Here is a 20,527-nt window from a genome sequence, read left to right on the forward strand (position 1 = left end):
GGGAGATGGAGAGGATAAAAAAAGGCTTTTGATGCATATTCAGTCACACGACAGGAAAATGTATGGAAATCAGATTTGGAGAATGCTGGAAAAATCCCATCTGTTCTAAACTGTCAAAAAAAATCAAATGTCATAACAGTAATTATTATTTTATATGTGAAATGCAATATTTTTAAAAGTCTCGGCACTTGTATTTTTTGTTTGAGTTACTGGATGATTACAGAGTCTGCCCTCATCAATCCGGTGGAGTCTTCTAGGTGTCACCATAATGACAGATTGTTAGAAGCATATTTATACATTATACTGTAATACACTGGAATAATGTTACGAAGCCCATGTTCTGACAGAATAATTTCAGATTGGAGAGAATATTGCAGTGTTAATTATTTCAGAGTGTGGAACCGTAAAGAATAAAATGGATGATTTAGCAGGAAATGTGTTCTAAATTATATTGTTGTAATTGCAGCTGTTTCCTTAATAAATCAATTTTAAAGAAAATAGAGAGGAGGGCACCTGGAAAACATTACTAGTTTCTGACTAAATAGCCACTTCTGGCTTTAAATGTGGCTAGTGCGTGCTGCTATTAATTGATGCACTGTACAGAATTGATGCAGCCTCTCAGATACGAAGTCAAATAAAAGGCTAAAAGGCTATATTCAAGGGCACTTCTGGTCCATTAAGGCCTGAAAGGAAAGGAAAGGAAAGGAAAGGACAGGTCACTGGTCTAGGCAAACATTTTCTCTTTTTACTAAATTTGATTTTCAAAATTTACTGTTTTTATTGTAGGATATTGTACAAGTTTTATCATATCATTGCTCTTAAAGTGAGGAATCGGTGAGCATAATTGAAGTTGTCCATTAAAAATTCTATCTGAGCCAAAATTAGTGCAGTCGACCTTGAACTGAATGATTTACTTCATATCATGTTTTTGTAGGTTTTTATTTTTAAAGCTGTAAAGGTTATTTCTATGTGTCATGTTCTAACTTGAGTATTTCAGTGCTATTTCTGGTTACACATGAGATTAGGTACTGGGCAGCCATTTTTCTTTTGGAGCTTTGGACATCGGGTTACTGATGTTAACTACATTTCTCTCAGTCTCAGTATTTCTAACACTTCATATTCTTGTGTTTTTTGAGAGTTGATGGATAAGCAGATTTGAATAATGGGAAAGCTAATATTCCAGGTTTACGAGGCTGGCAAGGAGCTTCATTCAGGGGCTGTGCTCATTGGCTGTTCAAACCTTAAGGTCGGAGTTGTCCTCAATCCACCAAATCAAACCTCAAACCTCACTCCCTACTGTGCTCTCTTTTATATAAAAACCCTTTAATAGTCCAAGAAGTGATTTTATCCCTTCTAATACTACCACTTTTAGCTTGATGGTAAATCATTGTCAGAAGTCTGATTATTTTTCTGTATTGCATGTATTCTATAAATGCAAGCTATTAACGTGACATCATAACTGACCACAATCTTCCCTTGGAGACTTTTTTGTGCCTTGTGACAATGGTGTATGACTGTTTTACAATTCATAAGACATTATACATGCTTTCAGATACAGTCATCCTATTTTTTATAAGCATTGTTTGGTTCTGTTTAATGTGACTTTGTAAAGTTTATATTTTAATATTTGATAAGCATATCATAAAAAATGGCTCAGCTTTAAAAGGTTTAAAATTAGTGGTTACTGGGTTTAGTTCTGAATTGGGAACCCAGTCCTCATTTAAACATGTCAGAACTTGTAATACTTCATCTTTTTCCCCTCTCCTGCCTATCATCATCTCCTTGTTTATGATCCTATTAAGGATTGTTGACATGTAGGAAAATAAATCTCAATACCCAGCAATGAACCAACAGAAAAACGCCAAAGATGTGGCAGCATCTGGGGAGAGAATGGTAAAGTTAACACCAAGTCCAATTTGTCTCTTGACTTGAAACATTAACTCTGTTCCTATCTCCACAGAAATTGCTGATCGGCTCGCTGTCTCCAGCACTGTGGTATTCCACTTTTATTCATGCCAAACATTTCATGGTTAAAAATAAAAAAGTGAACTTTGTCTTTATATAAAGAGAAGCTAAACAAACCAAGAGTAAAACTTGTAAATACTTATGTTGTAAACTCAGTTCTATTCACCCCAGTAACTACCATCACAAAGTTTGTGGGGAGATAGTGTTAACATCACTATTTTCTCAACATATTTTCTCAACATATTTTCTCAAATAACATAGCAAACCATTCCGTTTAAGGTCAATTAGTGATGGCTAGTAAATGCTGGCTTTACCAGTAATGCGCACGTCCCGTGAAAGAATTTTTAAAAATTAAGTTCCCTTATGAAATCTTGAAGCTTCATTTGCATTCACTGGAATTAGCCCTAAAGTTATGCCACCGCCCACCAGTGTTTACTTTAATTCTCCTTAATGTTCCAGCTGTTCCTCTGAGGTAGATTCCAATGGTAAATCCCATGTTTGTGTTTTTTTGGCTGTGTGACCCTGCAGTTTTTCTTTTACTGACCTCACGAGTGCAAATGCCTCCGCTCTGGTTCAGGTTACTGTCGGATATCAACTGCATCCCAAGATAACTCTGCTGACTAATTTCTGTCACAAGGCTCTGAGGGCCACTGGATTTCTTCCATTAGATCCAGCTGGTATAAATCTTCCAGTTGTTTTTCCATCACAAAGTCCAAACTGACAGCCCCTTGTGCATCCTATATGGTGAATGACAGATTTGATCATTTCTCTGCTCGAAATGCGGACCTAAGTTAAAATAACCTTCTCTTGGCTCGCAATCCAATGAGATGCATTTTCATCAAAGCAAGGCTGTAACTGTTTCTATCTGTTCCCAAATCCAAATTGCCATGTTGTCAGAGAGACCTAGGGGTGCAGGTATATATTTCCTTGAAAGTGGCATTGCAGGTAGACAGGGTTTAGCATGCTTGCCTTCATTGGTCAGAGCATTGAGTACACAAGTTGGGACATCATGTTAAAACTGAACAAGACATTGGTAAGGCTACATTTGGAGTACTGTGTACAGTTCTCATCGCCCTGCTATAGGAAGGATATTATTAAACTGGAAACGGTGCAAAAAAGATTTACAACAATGTGACGGAGACTGGAGGATTTGAGTTATAAAGAGAGGCTGCATAGGCGGAGACTTTTCTTCCCTTGATGTTAGGAGGCTGAGGGGTGACTTCATAGAGGTTTATAAAATCATGAGGGGCATAGATAAGGTAAGTAGCCCAGGTCTTTTCCCAGGATAGGTGAGTGCAAAACTAGAAAGCATAGGTTTAAGGTGAGAAGAGAAAGATTTAAAAGGGTCTTGAAGGGCAACTTTTTCACACAGGGTAGTGCAGAATGAGCTGCCAGAGGAAGTGGTAGAGGCAAGAACAATTACAACATTTAAAATACATTTGGACAGGTATGTGGATAGGAAAAGTTTGAGGTATATGGGCCAAATGCAGGCAAATGGGACTAATTCAGTTTAGGAAGCCTGGTTGGCGTGGATGAGTTGGGCCGAAGGGCCTGTTTCCATGTTGTATGACTATAAATAAGACTTTTAACCGACTGAATTGCTATTTTGCACCCACACCCCTTTCCCAAGCAGAAATTCAGATGGAATACATTTCAAATCCAATTTTTCCTTGCTTCTGGGAAGTTAGTACGTCTTATTTCTAATGGAGTCTTATGATCTTCCAACGTTTTTCCAAGAATTACTACCTTTTTAATTGAGGTAACAATAGACACCCTGACTTTAAAAAAAAGTCTAGAAATCCATGTTTGTTATACTATTCAACTGTCTTTGCAAGATAAGTAAGCTTATGAGCTTGTTTGAATTGCATTTAATATCAGGGTTGCTTGTCAGTTTCTTGGTCTCTTACTACAGATAAAATTTTAATTCCGTAGGTTATAAATTATATTCCACAACAATAAAGCATTTTCACAAAAATCAGCATGATAAATCAAGCACAACACCAACCTCTGGAGTCCCTTACAGAATTGCAGTGGCTTGAAGCAAGGATGTATGCTGGCCCCAGCCTTATTCACCACCATCTTTGTCTTCTGCAGTGTCATACCAATGGAAGATCTTGAGAAGGGAGGTTACATTTGCTTCGAACTGTTGGCGATTTTGTGTTTTTTTTTTTGGACCTTATCTTCAGGTTTCACAAAGACCCAAGAAATTCATGAACTAGTTTTCATTGATTGCGCTGTTCTGGCTCACAATTGATCCGACTTGCCCATATAATGCATTTTTCTGAAGTGGCCCAACTCTGAGTTAAAAATCAGTTTAAAGAAAACAGCTCCTTCATCAGCCTGCATCTACATAATATATATTACCAAGCACTGTCATCAAGGGAGTCAAGCTGGAATTTGTCAGGGAGTGTCATCACGTTTGATACCATCGTAGACAAGAAATTTGACTTTCAAAAGCAAACAGCACAGTTTGCAAATTCTACAAACAAGTGTGGAGTAACCATAGCTTCAAAGCTGAAGATGTACAAAGCATTAGATCTCACTATCTTTTTGTATAGCACCAAATCATAGGTTCTGCACTGTTGTCATGTACATTTTCTAGACCACTTCTATCAGTACCATCTTTGCAGCATCCTCAAGATCTACTCACATGACTACATCACAAACCTTGAAGCACTAGAAGCAGCAGCCTCCGCCCATATCAAGGGCATTCTCCTGCCAAGCCAACTGGGTTGAGTGGGTCACATTGTTGAGATTTCCCAAGCTTGTGATGTGTGAAGAGTTGGCTACTCGTGAGCAGAATGAAGGAACCCTACGCAGACGATCCAAAGATTCCCGGAAGTAGTACCGCTTATTATGGACCAGAGCAAACCCCCTCAAAATATGTCAAGGAGATAGCCGAGACTGAATTTTTTTAGTTTATTTAAAGGCAAGTGTTAAAGCACTGTGTTCCAGATGTGATTTAATAGGTCCGCCCTGAGGCTTTAAGCAAAACACATTCAATTATCACAATACTGTTAAAATGCAAACAACAAAAAATTGGCGCAGCTTTATTGAAATACTTAATATATTTACTTAACTACTAATCAACAACTGTTCCAATATAGCTGCATCCCATAAACACCCTTGGCAGAGGCAAATCTGACAAAACTGATTTTCATCCTGTTCTGTCTCCCTTCCAGTCCAGGAGAAATGAACACCAAAAGAAACAATCGAGCAGCAGGGAGAGCTCAAGCTTTTTGCAGCAGTAGAGAGAGATTTGTATCTATCAGCTTCAACAGCTAACTCCAAACCCCAACTGAAAGCAAAACTAAAACCCTGGGTCTGTGTGAGTATGACTCCACCCACTTGTGCTTTTTTTAAAACTTTTTTAAAAAAAAAAACCACTCGGAGCTCAAAGCCAACTGCTTCTGAAGCAGACATTCCAGTACCACTGTGGCAACACTCTCTGGAAGAGAAACAGCACAGGAAAAAATCTCACTTAAAGGCACAGTACTGTCACATTGCCAGCAGAAAGCTTAGACGGTAAAGCATGATGCCTAGGGCTTCTGTATAGGGAAACAAAACAGAGCCACCGTGAAAGAGGAAAAGAGTAGACTCAATTACACTCAGCAGCAACTACAGCTTCGCGTGCACCCACTGAGAAAATCTGCTGGTCATGGGCCTGACTAGCCAACAGCGGAGCTTCATCTGATGAGTGCAACCCTCCTAAGATTATCATGTGTGTGAAGAAATACTGCGAAGAAAATGTACCGTGTGAATTTATGAATTTGATATTCACAGTTTCTACGTCACCTCTTGCTGAAACTTACACATTTTAAAAGATTATCTTCCACTCTCTTAGGTTAAAGTTTATCATTATTTTTTCAGTGCTGATTACAAGTTTCTTGCTTGTCTACAGAAGGGAGAGGTGATAGCCTAATAATCCAGAGACCCAGACAATTTACTGACCCCTGCATTTGAATCCCACTGCAGGTTGTGGAATTTGAATTCAATAAAAACCTGGAGTTAAAAGTCTACTGATGATCATGAAAACTGACTCTAGACGCACAGCAATGTGATTGACTTTTAACTGCTCCAGCAGTCGTTAGAAAGGAACAAAAATGAATGAACCTGGATGACCACTGGCATGCAAGCAAGAAATAGGAAGCCATTTGGTCCTTAGAGTCTGCTCTATTGTTCAATAAGATCATGGCAGATCTGATTTTAACCTCATCCATACATTCCTGCATATCCCCAATAATTTTTCACGCATTTGGTAATCAAGTATTTACTAAAGCATTCAGAGCCAATAGCCCACTCGACCCTACTTACTAACCCACTTGACCCTGTTTACTAACCACTGGGATCTAGTGCCAGATTAGGAGAGCTGCCCCACAGACTAGTCAAGCAATGGTCTGACATAGTTGTCATACATTTACACAGTTTCAGACAGCACCATTATCATCCCAGCAGAGGTGCCATACAGTCGGGACAGAGCTACTCTAGCAGCCCTCAACTTTGGTTTTGAACCCTGTGGAGTCTTATAGCAAAGACAGCATTCTGGAAATTGTACTGAATATTTGTGCTCTAGAACTTGCTGTGCCCTTTGCCAATCTGTTTCAGCACAGCTACTATACTGAAATCTAACCCACAATATGGAAAATTGCCCAAGTATGTCATGCGCAAAAATAAGGTCAAATCTAACCAGGCCAGTTACCACCCTGTCAGTCTACTCTTGATCGTCAGCAGAGTGATAGAAGGTGCCATCAACACTGGTATCAAACAGCACTTGTTTAGCATTAACCTGCTCATTGACACACAATTTGAGTTTGTTGCAGTCTTGATCCAAACCTGGAATTCCAGAGGTGAAGTGAAAGTGACTGTCCTTGACATCAAGGCAGTATTTGACTGTGTGTGGTATCAAGGAGCCCTAGTAAAACTGGGAATAAGAGGCATACTGTCCAGTGCTGAAGTCATGCCTAGCAGGACTTTGTCAGTGTAGTGTCCTATGCCCAGCCATCTTCAACTGCTTCATCATGAGGTCAAAATTCGTGGTTTGGCAGTACAATTTTTAGCACCATACTAGATATTGAAACACTCCCTTGTCCAAATGCATCAAGACCTGGACAAGATCCAAGTTTGGGCTGACCTTTTTGTGCAGCACCTTTGTGCCACAAAAGTACTAGGCAATGACCATCTCCAACAAGACAGAACATGTCATTGCTCCTTGACATTCAATGGAATAAACATAACTGAATGTCCTACTATTCCTAGGGGTTGTCATTGACTATCTAGAAAGTGAATTGAACTAACCATACAAGTTTAGAGCTACAATAACAGGTCAGCAATTAGGGATCTTACAGAAAATAACTACTCTCCTGACTCCCCAAAACCTGTCCACCATTGACAAAGCACAAGTCAGGAGTGTGATGGAATACTCTCCACTTACCTGGATGAGTGCAGCTCTAGCAACACTCAAGAAACTTGACACCATCCAGGGCAAAGCAGCCACATTGACAAACATTCACTCCTTCACCCACCAGCTCTCAGCTGCAGTGTGTATTATCTGCACTGCAGAAATTCTCCAAGACTCCTTAGCACCTGTCAAACCTACAACCACTTCCATCTAGAAAGTCAAAGGCAGAGATAAATAGATGGGTGCAGCTCCGACAACACTCAAAGCCCAACACCATTCAGGACAAAGTAGCCCATTTGATTGGCACCGCATCCACTCCCTCCACCACCAGCACATAGTACCCCAGTGTGTACTGTCTACAAGATGCACTGCAGAAATTCACCAAGGCTCCTTAGCACCTTCCAAACATGCGATCACTTCTACTTAAAAGGACAGGGCAGCAGATACATGGGAGCACCACCACCTGCAAGTTCCCCTCCAAGCCATTCACCATCATCCTGACTTGGAAATATATTGCCTTTCCTTAAGTGTTGCTGGGTTAAAATCCTATAATTTTCCACCTCTCCCCACCACCAACCTCCAAAAAAGATCATTGTGGGTCAAGCTACAGCATATGGACTGCAACAGGTCAAGAAGGCACTTCTCAATGGCAACTAGGGATGGGGCAATAAATGCTGGCTAGTCAGCCATGCCCACATTCCAAGAGTGAATTTTAAAAAAAAAGTTGGCAGTTAGGAAGGCAGATGCAATGTTCACATTCATTTTGAGAGGGCTAGAATACAACTGCAGGGATGTACTGCTGCGATTGTATAAGGCTCTGGAATTTGGAATATTGTGAGCAGCTTTGGGCCGCATACCTAAGGAAGGACGTGTTGGCGCCAAATGGGGTCCAGAGGAGGTTTACAAGAATGATCCCCAGAATGAAGTACTTGTAATATGAGGAGCAGTTGAGGGCTTTGGGTCTGTATTTGATGGAGCATTGGAGGATGAGTTGGGGGTGGGTGGGGTGTGGGTTCTGACTGAAACTTTTTGAATACTGAGAGACCTGGATATAGCGGAAGTGGAGATGATGTTTCCACTAGGACAAGAGATTAAGACCAAGGCCACAGCCTCAGAGTGAAGGGATGACCCTTTTGAACCGAGATGAGTTTCTTCAGTTAGAGGGTGGTGAATATGTGGAATTCACTGCCACAGAGGGCTGTGGAAGCTGATTCTTTGAATGTCTTCAAGACAGAGGTAGCTTCTTGAATAGTAAGGAGGTCAAGAGTTACATGGAGAAGGCAGGGGAGTAAGGTTGAGAAACCTGTCGGCCATGATCAAATGGTGGAGCAGATTCGATGTGCAAATGGCCTAATTCTGATCCTGTATTTTTATAGTCTCATTCAGGAGTCTTTACCCTCCATGTTTGATCTAAATTTTACCTTTCCCAATTTACAGTTGATCCAAACTTCTAATTTTCATTGAACCCAATTCGCAGATGCATTTATAGATTAACCCAACAATATTGTTGAAGGAAGTCTTCCTGTGACCTTTTCCTTCTGTGCCCTTTTCCCTGTGTGCCCTCAAATCTCTAATTTACAACATGATCTCTCTTTCGCATCCTTTGTATTTGTCCCTACTCCCCCTTCTGAGCTTTGCATGTTTATTTAGATTGCCAATTGGTGAATAATGGTTGTGAAACATCAAGGGAGTCTAATTCACCTATAGGGTATATAATTTGGGAGCAAATTAAGCTGAAGTATCAGTAAGTCACCTGAGATCAGAATTTTGGAAATCACTCCAGAATGTCTTGATTTACTGTTATAAGTTATAAATAACAATAGGATAACTACTCAACGATTACACATCTGATGACAATATCATAACACCGTTCACCACGTGATCCAGTGCTGGTAAGCATGACCAAAAACAACCTGAAAGGCAAGACAAAGCTTAATGCCTTCTCTCTTCACGGCACTGCGTAGTTATTTAAAAAATATCTATAGCTCTTTGAAATTAATTTTGTGGTGACCCTCAGCTTTTCTTTTGTTAGAGTTGCCTAAAGTTGACACATAGAAACAACTTTAAGCAGTGAAACAGTAGACAAATCCTATTGAAATGATTTGCAGCAGATTATTGGAAAATTCTCATGGAGTTGACTTTTGAGTCATGGATACGATGTAACTGTCTTAATTGTAGCTGTACAGTGAACAGTATTCCTGTGTCTTCAAGATAACAGTTGGAAGAAATCAGTTCCCATTGTTTTGGAGAATGTCATATTTCTGTTTTTAGCGGAAATGGTCTCTTGTTGGGTTTTTTTGCTCTGAACGAAGAACCATCAAGATTTATCAATTTATTTCATTTATTCAGGTCAGCAACTGTAATCTCTACCGCCTTGGAAAGAAGAAGGGACTCCCCAGTCGGATGGTTGTCTCAATATTTGATCCACCAGTGAATTGGCTCCCTCCTGGCTACGTGGTAAATCAAGACAGATGCATTATGGACAAGAGTGAGGTGAAGGACATGGTATGTGTAAACTAGTTGACGTAGGGAGAGATGGGTAAGACTCCTTTACAAATTGAAGGGCGAATGCTGGAATGGGGTTGGGGGGGCCTCCCAGTTTCCTTCCTTGGATGCGAAATAACATTTTCCATACCAACTTTGTAAAACCTGGCTGAAATTGCTGCACCAGTGCCTGAATTCACAATGGACAATAAATATTCTGTTGCTAAGCAACATGTTGGCAGTGTCTGCAGCTGCAAGTTCCAGAGCTTGCTTTTGATGATTGCTGGTAGCTTTTGAGATGTTTTGTCTTCAACCTTTACAATTGTGGAAGGTATAGGTCTCAAGCATGTGATTGTGCACGCAGTTTGTTTCCACTGCAGGTTTCTGTGCTGCACAAATATGGCATTAAATAACTACTTTGTTTCTCTTTAACTTTTCCTACATTGTGTGAACTACAGTCTGGGTTATTTCCTAGACTTCTTGATTTCAACTCCTAGGATAGGATTGGAGGGTAAGGTCGAAGGACAAGTCCATTGAGTAGATAGTCTAGCCACCACCTAATCACTCTTAGCAAAGAAAAATGTTAAGTCCTTCAGCAGAACCAGTGGAAGTATTAGTAAATAGAAGGAATAAATAATTTAATTTTGAAATTTTTTGAAAAGGTTTATAGCCATGTAGGTTAAAGAAAAGGTAGTGATGAGCAGTTTCAGACATTTAAGAAAGATTTTGTAACTGCCAAATGTATGATTCATTAAGGAAGTCAGTCAACAAGGAAGACAAACCATTCACAGATAACTAAATAAGTTATGGATTATGTCAAATTGAAAGAAAAGATGCATGATGCTGCAAAGATTAGAGGTAGGTCAGATTGAGATTGAGAAACCAGCAAAGGATAAATTTTAAAGTAAAATACAATAGGAAGAAATTAGAATATGACTAAATAGGTAGAGATATAATAAGAGTAAAAACTTCAGCTACTTCCTTTTTGATGTACTTGTAGAAGTGAATGTTGGCCTGTTAGAAAATGTGAATGGAGAATTAATATTAGAAAACAAGGAAATGGCAGATCTTGATCAGCCTTCAGGATAATAAGCACCAAAAGCATCACAATGATAGAAGGAAATCATGGGGCAAAAGGGAGGGATGAATTTATTACAATCACCATAACGTAGATATATTATGATGAGCAAAGCATTGGCTAACTAACAGGAAACAGCGTGAGAAATAAGTTACTTTTAGGTTGGCAAACTGTAATTAGTGGAGCACCACAGAGATTAGTGCTGGTGCCTAAATGGTTTCTGACCTACGCTAATGATTTGGATGAAGGGACTAACTGTATTAAAGTCATCTTTGCTAATGATACGAAGATAGGAAGGAAGGCATGTTATGAGGATGACAAAAATATATGTTAAATGACTGGGCTGTCATTTGGCAAATGGAGTATAATGTGGGAAATGAGATGGTCCACTTTGGAGGAATAGAAAACCAGAATCATATTTCAATTGACATGAGAATCGCAACGTGCTGCAGTGCAGAAGGATTTGGCTTCATCGTGTCTGAATTACAAGACATTAGCATGCAAGTACAGCAAATAATTTGTAAGGCAAATGAAATTTAGAGCTTTTTGCAAAATGGATGAAGTATAAAAGTCGGGAAATCTTATTACAGCTATACAGAAAAATGGTGAGACTGTGACAGGATACAGTTTTGGACCATTTACTTCAGGATCTGATATACTTGTATTGGAAGCAGACCACAGAAAATTCACTGGGTTGATTTCTGGAATGTTTGGATTGCCCTTTGAGGAAAGGTTGAGCATTTGGTTTAAGTCAATACTTGTTGCAGTTTAGAAGAATGATGATTTTCTTGAAACATATTCTGAAGGGACTTAACAAGGTAGGTGCTGAGATAATGCTTCCTTTTATTGGGGGAATCTAGAGCTGGAGTGCAGTTTGAGAACGAGGGCTCTCCCATTTTAAGACACTGAGGAGGAATTTCTTCTTCCAGACAAGTTGTTAATCTTTGGAATTCTCTTCCCCAGTGAGCAGTGGACACTGGGTCTTTAGTGGGTTGGGAATGCAAGTAGGCAGGAAAGTGAAGTTTTGAGGCTGCAATTCGATTTGCTGTAATCTTGTTGCATTTGGTTCATGGGGACTCCTCTTTCTATTTCTTATGTTTCTGAAGAATGATAATATCAAACTGTGAATATCTATTTTGAACTAGTAATGGATGGCTTCTCAGATATTTTATACTAATTCAGTGTGCTCTCCCATTCAAAGCTAAACTGCCAATCTTGTACTCCACCTTCCATCAACTTAATTTATGTAATCTCTTTAATGTACAAAGTATCCCAAAGCACTGGATATCTTTTGGTATTCTCTAATCCCTACAGTGCATGATCTCCAATACAGTTAAGGATTCATTCATGCCTGCGTCACTATAGCTCATCTCAAACTCCACAATTGTATTGTTACCTAATATTGTTTCCACTTGCCCAACAACACCCTGATTTGTCAGACTGTCTAACGCAATGAATTGAAATCCTTGACTACAAAGCTTTTCACAACTTCATCCCACTGCAGCTACCTCCAGTCTTGTGTCCTCCTCTTTGCTCTAATCATTATTTCTGTCTGCCATTCTCGCTGTCTCACGCTCTCTCTCGCGCCCTCTCCCCCCCAGCCAACCACTGGTAACAGCCTTCATCAGTCTTAGAAGTATCACATTCAATCTTGAAAATCACTTCTCTTTTACATCTCTCCATCTTTTAAAAACCTGAAAATCTTTTCAACTATTTCTGTTCACTTCCTAATTCCTATGGAAACTTGTCCATTCTTTCTTCCTCTCTGGAGTGTTTGGTTGTTTTATTTCTCTAACAAGTTATGTGATTGTAAGTTGCTGAGTCTGCAACCTTTTTATGTCCCCCCAATTTCACAGAATGTGCAGAAAATATTTCCTATAAACAGGTTATTATTCACATTTATTTATTGATATATATGGGGTCTGTTAGTGCTTTAGGAACCAGTTTACTGCACACCCTGACTCATGCTGTAGAATAAACAACTCTTGAACCATTGTCCTTTCATTATATAAATGGTTAAATTAGGAATATGCCTTTTGAGTGTGTGCTACAAACAAATTTAATCATGGTTTATGAAAGAGAATTGGATGATTATCTGAAGGCAAAGACATTTGCAGGACTATTGATAAAAGGCAACAGATTGAAATTCGCCAAGTAGCTCTTAGAAAGGGCCAGCAGTGACTTGACTAGCTAAATGACCTGTTTGTGTGCTATATTTATTCCATAATTGGATAGGAGGCTTTTGATTTCTGTTCTAAGATTGATCCTAACAGACTTGGTCCCAACAGTGTGTTAGTGATCTTGGCACAGCCCATGTTTGGAATACAAAAGTTATGGGGTGGGGGAAAGGGGAGAGGTAAGTGAATGCAGGAGAAAGGGCAGGAGATTTGGCTTTGAGCAGTCCTCTGTCTCTTCCTTCTCTGACCAATGTGCCCCAATTGGGGCCTGGCTGCCTGTGTGGCTTCTGTCTAATCACTGAGCCACATTCAATTACAGTGGCTTCAGGGATAATTGTCTCACGAATAAGTCTTAATTGTTGTCATGCTGTTGGGAATTCTGTTCCATCTGCCACCTTAATGGTTTTGGTGTCAGGAGAGTGACTTGGATCTTTCCCATGATTAAGTGGATCCAGTCACTGCGGTCCTTGCCATAAAAGTCCAGGCTGCATGAAATCTAATCTCTCTATTGTAAAGAGACAATGCACTATGTCTAACCATAAAATTTTCTTTTAGGCAGAAACAGAACAAGTGGCTAATGGTGATTCTTACCTGGATGATGATGACGATGATGAGGAAGAGGAGGATGATGACCCTGATTTCCGTGAAGATCTGATGTGGAGGGCGCAGAAGGAGGAAGCAGAATATGATGACGACTTCTCGGAGTATGATCAGGAGCACATCAAATTCATCGACAATATGCTTATGGGCTCTGGAGCATTTGGAAAAAAGATCTCTCTTCCTGCTTTCCCGCCCAATGATGCAAGCTACGAATGGAAACCTCCCAAAAAATCTGCATCAGGAAATGGTCATTCCTCCTCTGATTGTGATGAATTTGACTACAGCTCCTGGGATGCTATGTGCTACCTTGATCCTAGTAAGGCTACAGATGAAGATGATTTTGTTGTGGGATTCTGGAACCCATCCGAAGAGAATGGCGGTGTTGATACTGGCAAGCAGTCCATTTCTTATGACTTGCACACTGAGCAGTGCATAGCGGATAAGAGCATTGCCGATTGCGTAGAGGCTTTGTTGGGCTGCTATCTAACCAGCTGTGGTGAAAGAGCTGCCCAGCTTTTTCTCTGCTCATTGGGTTTGAAAGTCCTCCCAGCAGAAGAAAAGCTAGTCAACAAAAAGATCCCACCGAAGGAACAGAGCTCCTTTGATCTAAACTCTCAGACAGTCACTGAAACTCCTCCTTCATCCACTTTGAAATCCCTTTCTTGCAAGGACCTAGAATATGGACATCTTCAGATTCCTCCTAGATGTATGTTCGATCATCCAGATGCTGACAGGACCCTGGGCCATTTAATATCAGGCTATGAAAACTTTGAAAAGAGAATAAACTATAGGTTCAAGAACAAGGCCTATCTTTTACAGGCATTTACCCATGCCTCCTACCACTACAACACAATCACAGGTAAAACTCTGCCAATTCCTGTAGGTAACAATAAAAGCTTAAAGTACTCAGCCGGTCTGGCAGCATCTGTAGAGAAAGAAAGAGAGTACGTTTCCGGGTATTAACACTTTGACAGAGGGGACTGTCAGAAAGACTGTAAAGTAGGTTTGGAATTAGTGATGCTTTGCTAGAGGATTTGTGATTGAAAAGTTTATATTCATTGGTTATAACAGGGGTAAGAAAGTCAGTGGAGCACCTGGGTCATTGGCGAATGAGATTGTACTGTAGGTGCCTGAAGTTTTTGATGGAGTTAGAAGAAAGGTATTGCTGAAATTGCATGGTCAGAAAAGCAGTTTTGAGGGTAACATTTTAAAGGGAAGACACAGCTAATGCAGCCATTATGACAGGTAGCATGTGCAAATTAAAGATCATCTTGGGTCAGGGTGACTATATTTCACTTGAACTTATGCAAAATGTTCGGTCTGAGCGGTCACCTGAGGAATTGGATAATAGGATCAGAGAGAGGTGCATGATTTATTTTGTTGTAAGGCTGTTTCCATGGGGGATGCGTTGGATCATCCAAAATGCTTGTTAACCAGTCTGCCTGTACAAATGTCCCTCAGGGAGGCAGTTCCTCAGGGTAGTGTCTTAGGCCCAACCATCTTCAGCTGTTTCATTAATGACCTTCTGTTTACCGTAAGGTTAGAAGTGGGGATGTTTGTTGACTCTTGCACAATGTTCAGCACCATTCGCGACCCCTCAAGTACTGAAGTAGTCCATGTCAAAATCCAGGTTTGGGCTAATGAGTGATCGCATTTGCACTACACTACAATTTAACCACTAACCCTTAGCATTTATTGGCATTACCATCACTGAATCCCCCACTGTCAACATCCTGGGATTACCACTGACCTAGGCTAGCCATATAAATACGGTGGTTAAAAGTGCAGGTCAGAAGTGAGGAATGCTGCGGTGAGTAACTCACCACCTGACTCCCCAAAACCTGTGCAGCTCCAGCAACACTCAAGAAGCTTGACACCATCTAAGACAAAGCAGCCCACTTGATTGTTTGAGATAACAAGGTGTAGAGCTGGATGAACACAGCAGGCCAGGCAGCACCAGAGGAGCAGGAAAGCTCTCGGAAATTTCTGAAGGGTCCAGACCCGAAGTGTCAGCTTTCCTGCTCCTTTGCTGCCTGGCCTGCTGTGTTTGTCCAGCTGTACACCTTGTTATCTCAGATTCTGCAGCATTGGCAGTTCCTACTACCCCCACTTTGTTTGTTTGTTTGTTTGTTTGTTGCTGTGGTGCCATTCACTCACTCCACAGCCAACCTTCAGGGGCAGCAGTGTGTACTGTCTACAAGATGCACTGCAGAAATCCATCAAAGATCTTTAGACAGCACCACTACCATCTAGAACAACAAGGGCAGCAGATACAGGAGAACACCACTACCTGCAAGTTCGCCTCCAAGTCACTCATCACCCTGACTTGGAAATATATTGCTGTTCCTTCAGTGTCACCGGGTTGAAATCCTAGAATTCCCTACCTATTGGCATTGTGTGTCTGACTGCAGCAGTTCAAAAAGGCCGCTGACCATCAACCTCTTGAGGGCAACTAGGAACGGATAATAATTGCTGGCCCAACCGGCGATGCCCATGTCCTATGAGTGAGTAAATAAAAATAATCTGCCTTTCTACCCTGCCACATGTCCATGAGACTCCAAAACCACATGAACGTGGTTGACTCTTAATTGAAATACCCCTGGGAACTACTCAGTGCTGGATTGAAAAATTTAAAACTGATTCCATGCCCATGTCTAAAGAACAACAGTTAAAATCAGTAGGCATATGGCTTGTTTGTGGTAGTGAATTTTGAAATTGCAGAATGTCAGTTGTATGAGAATAGTTGAATAGAGAATTTGGACTCACGTGGGAAAAGTCATTAAGTTACTGAAAGTTTATTACCCCACCGTGTGTTAATGACATTACAGAGAAATATTTGTTAACTTTTGACTGCAGAAAACCTATTGTTGCAATTAAGCACTTTTTAATTGAGGGTGAAGGGAGAAGCAATTAAGATTTTAACTGTTTTTGTATGTGGTGGTGTGTGTGTACATATAGTTTTATAGTCCTATCAGTTTTAAAACTTGATGTTGTGCTTCAGGTTTTGTAAATCTGTATTGTAGCGGGAAACTTCCAACAGTAGAAATCCAGGCAAGATCCGTTGGATTTTTCTCTCCAACAGCTTGCAACTTCTTTGAAATAATTTTTTAAAACTTATTTTTGTAGATTGTTACCAGCGGTTGGAATTCCTTGGAGATGCAATTTTGGACTACCTCATAACCAAGCACCTTTACGAAGATCCCCGGCAGCATTCTCCTGGAGTGTTGACTGACCTGCGCTCCGCCCTTGTGAACAATACCATCTTTGCTTCTTTAGCTGTGAAGTATGACTACCACAAATACTTCAAAGCCATCTCACCCGAGTTGTTCCATGTTATAGATGACTTTGTTCAGTTCCAGTTAGAAAAAAATGAGATGCAAGGAATGGACTCTGAGGTTAGTCCCTATACTTTGATCTTCCACTAACCTGTTACAGAGAGCTGCAGTCCCAGAAGAGGGTGTGGTTTGAGGGGTACTCAAAAGTGCAATACATGGAGCAATTACCTCATACCCTACTCTAATTCATTAAGGAATCTACTTCCACTTTGTGCAGTTCTCTGCCACAAATCATTCTCATCTCTCACTATATAATTTTTATCTCCTTTAATTGTTTTTGTGATCATATTAAATTTCTACCTGTACGCTGCCTTGCCGATCAGTAGTTTATTGATATTTAGCTTATAATCTTCATCATCTTTGAAATCATCCCTCCATTTTCTCAACTTCAATGAAAACAATCCTGCCTTCTCAAGCCTGTCTTCATAACTAACTACCCTGTGCTGTTGAATCAACACTGCAGCATGTATCCTTCCTATGATATGCCCAGAACTGTCCACAATATTCAAGGGAATGTATTTACCTTTAAACTTACACTGATATAAGAAAACTTATCGACATCCTTCACTGAAGTATTAGAAGGAAAAAACATAAATTTAAAGGCAAATGCGATTGAAATTGGGGTGACCCCCAGATTTTAAGAAATGCCTTAAAAGGGGGGTTAGACAAAAAAGCAGAGGCATGGAGAGGGTAACTTTTAGTCTGGAGTCCAAGAAGTTGTAATAGGCTGTTTCTTTTTGAATGGGAGGAGAAACGATGGGGACCAAATAGTTATAGGCGGACCAGAGGAGACTCTGGAGAGATTTCAGGGATGAAGTACTTGTCAAATGAGGAGCATTTGTGAGCTCTGGGTCTGTACTCGATAGAGTTCAGGTGGATGAGGCGCAATTTGATTGAAATTTACAGAATACTGAGGGGCCTGGATAGAGTGGATGTGGAGAAGATGTTTCCATTAGTAGGAGACACAAGGACCCGAGGGCACTGCCTCAGTGAAGGGACGGACCTTTAGAACTGAGGTAAGGAGAAATTTCTTCAGCCAAAGGGTGGTGAATCTGTGGAACTCACTGCCACAGAGAGCTGTGAAGACCAAGTCATTGAGTGTATTTACAAGAGATAGGTGATTTGTAAGGGGATCAAGAGTTGCGGCAAAAGGCAGGAGAATGAGATTGATAAACATATCAACCAAGCTGCAGACTTGAAGGGCCGAATGGCCTAATTCTACTCCTTTCACTAATGGTCTTGTGGTATGGTAGTAAGGATTACAGGAGACAGTTGGCGTGAGACCATGAAGGAATTTGAGGTGACAGTAGAATGCTAGTAAGCCAGAGGCTGTTAAAACATGCATAATGTGGCTAGGGGATTTTAAATTTAATTAGTTAAAATCTGGAATAAAGTGCTATTCTCATTTCTAATGATCATAAGTTTACCACATTGTCATTAAACAAACTCTGTGGTTCACTGATGTCCTGCAATTGGTGAAATCTGCCAACTTGACTAGGCCTGGTGTGTTTGACAACATACCTGCAGCAATGTGTTTCATTCCTAACTGCCCTCTAAAATGGCCTTAATAAGCCACTCAATTTGTATTAAGTTGCTACAGAACACGAATTGTGCCTGATTACAAATTGAGAATATGATTCATTACTACTTAATCCAGGGCACTTGGGGGTGGACAATAAATGCTAGGCATACCAACAAATCTCATCACAGAAGCGGGTTAAAAATATATAAAAGTCAGGATACAGCCTTAAATATTGGCCAGCCAGACCTCAAAGTAGGTTTGCTAGCATTTGCTGAAGGCCAAGTGGGATAAGATGCAGGCACCAAGCTTTCGGCTGAATTGGAATGTGTGGAGGATTATGGAGCATAGTAAGCCACCTAAGATCATGTTAGAACAGTTCATGATTGAGACAAATGTTGTGCATTTTCCATTTCATGTGACCTGTGGTAAACTCTTATTTATAGACATTGAAATGAGCACTCTTTTTGATGAACTGCTAATACATGCAACTTGGAGTAATTGACTCTATGCCTTATAGTTATAAGGAAGTCCAAGCACTTTCAGTTACGTGGCACCTTGCCTGACTACTGGAATTTCAAAGCACCTTACAGCCAGTGAAGTATACTTAAAATGTGATCTCATGTGATTTAGGAAACTTGGCAGCTAATTTACACACAGTAACATTCCATTTAGCGGCATTTTTAAAATTATTCTTTCATGGGCTATGGGCAGCAGTGGCTAGAGCTGTATTTAATGCCCATCCCTAATTACCGTTGAAGGTGGTGGTGAGATGCTATCTTAAACCACTGCAGTCCCTGTTGCATAGGTACACCCACAGTGCTGTAAGGAAGAAGTTCCAGGTTTTTGACCCCACAATAATGAAGGAAGGGCAGCATGGTTCCAGAGCAGAGTGGTGTGTCGACAGAAATGAAAAACAGAAATTGCTGCTGAAACTCAGCAGATCTGGCTACATCTATGGGGAGAAAAGAGTTTTCGTTTTGAGTCTGGTGACTCTTGTTTTATGAAAACCTTAGACTGTGTAATTTGCTAATGTAACCAATCCAGAATTCATCTATAGTCAATCACTGCGTCTCCTGATCTTGCTGTTCCTTTTCCCATTCTATGCATTAATTTTAAAACATTCTTCTGAATGTTTAATGTACTATTTATTTGTTATGAAAGCTAAGAAGATCTGAAGAAGATGAAGAAAAGGAAGAAGATATTGAGGTTCCAAAGGCCATGGGAGATATCTTTGAATCTCTTGCTGGTGCCATCTACATGGACAGCAGGATGTCCTTGGAAACAGTTTGGCAAGTCTATTACCCCATGATGAGACCCTTGATAGGTAGTCCTCCTTGTTGTTTTCCCCTTACCATTTTACTTGTTGCCTTGACAAAATTACTAAAACGTCAACGTGTTTCATGTTGCAGAGAAATTTTCAGCAAATGTACCCCGCTCCCCGGTTCGTGAATTGTTGGAGATGGAGCCTGAGACTGCCAAGTTCAGGTAAGGAGTTGATGAATCATCCTCGAACAATGGGCAAGAAAAATGTCTGGAAATATTTAGCAGGTGCACTAGTAAGTGAAAGAGTGAACAAAGAAAATTACAGCACAGGAACAGGCCCGTCGGCCCTCCAAGCCTGCGCTGATCCAGATCCTTTATCTAAACGTATCGCCAATTTTCCTCTACTCCCTGCCCATTCATGTATCTGTCTAGATAAATCTTAAATGACACTATCGTGCCCGCCTCTACCACATCCGCTGGCAGCGTGTTCCAGGCACCCACCACTCTCTGCGTAAAGAACTTTCCACGCATATCTCCCTTAAACTTTGCCCCTCTCACCTTGAAATCGTGACCCCTAGTAACTGAGTCCCCCACTCTTGCGGGGGGAAGCTTCTTGCTATCCACCCTGTCTATACCTCTCATGATTTTGTACCCTGTACCATTGTACCCTGAAGGTGGCAACGCAGGTCGATAGAGTGGTCAAGA

At 40.6% G+C, this 20,527-nt stretch overlaps 1 protein-coding gene across 1 annotated transcript in view; it reads left to right on the forward strand.

Annotated features, from left to right (window-relative positions):
* dicer1 (dicer 1, ribonuclease type III) overlaps positions 1 to 20,527 on the forward strand; it is a 73,265-nt gene that overhangs the window by 41,827 nt on the left and 10,911 nt on the right. The window contains exons 16-20 of the mRNA XM_048599940.1: positions 9,713 to 9,868; positions 13,658 to 14,561; positions 16,829 to 17,097; positions 19,721 to 19,883; positions 19,969 to 20,044. Coding sequence (XP_048455897.1) covers positions 9,713 to 9,868; positions 13,658 to 14,561; positions 16,829 to 17,097; positions 19,721 to 19,883; positions 19,969 to 20,044 — 1,568 coding nt within the window. The remainder of the gene's footprint in view (positions 1 to 9,712; positions 9,869 to 13,657; positions 14,562 to 16,828; positions 17,098 to 19,720; positions 19,884 to 19,968; positions 20,045 to 20,527) is intronic.

The sequence above is a fragment of the Rhincodon typus genome, chromosome 8 (assembly GCF_021869965.1).
Source record: "Rhincodon typus isolate 14 chromosome 8, sRhiTyp1.1, whole genome shotgun sequence".
Classification (NCBI taxonomy): Eukaryota; Metazoa; Chordata; class Chondrichthyes; order Orectolobiformes; family Rhincodontidae; genus Rhincodon; species Rhincodon typus.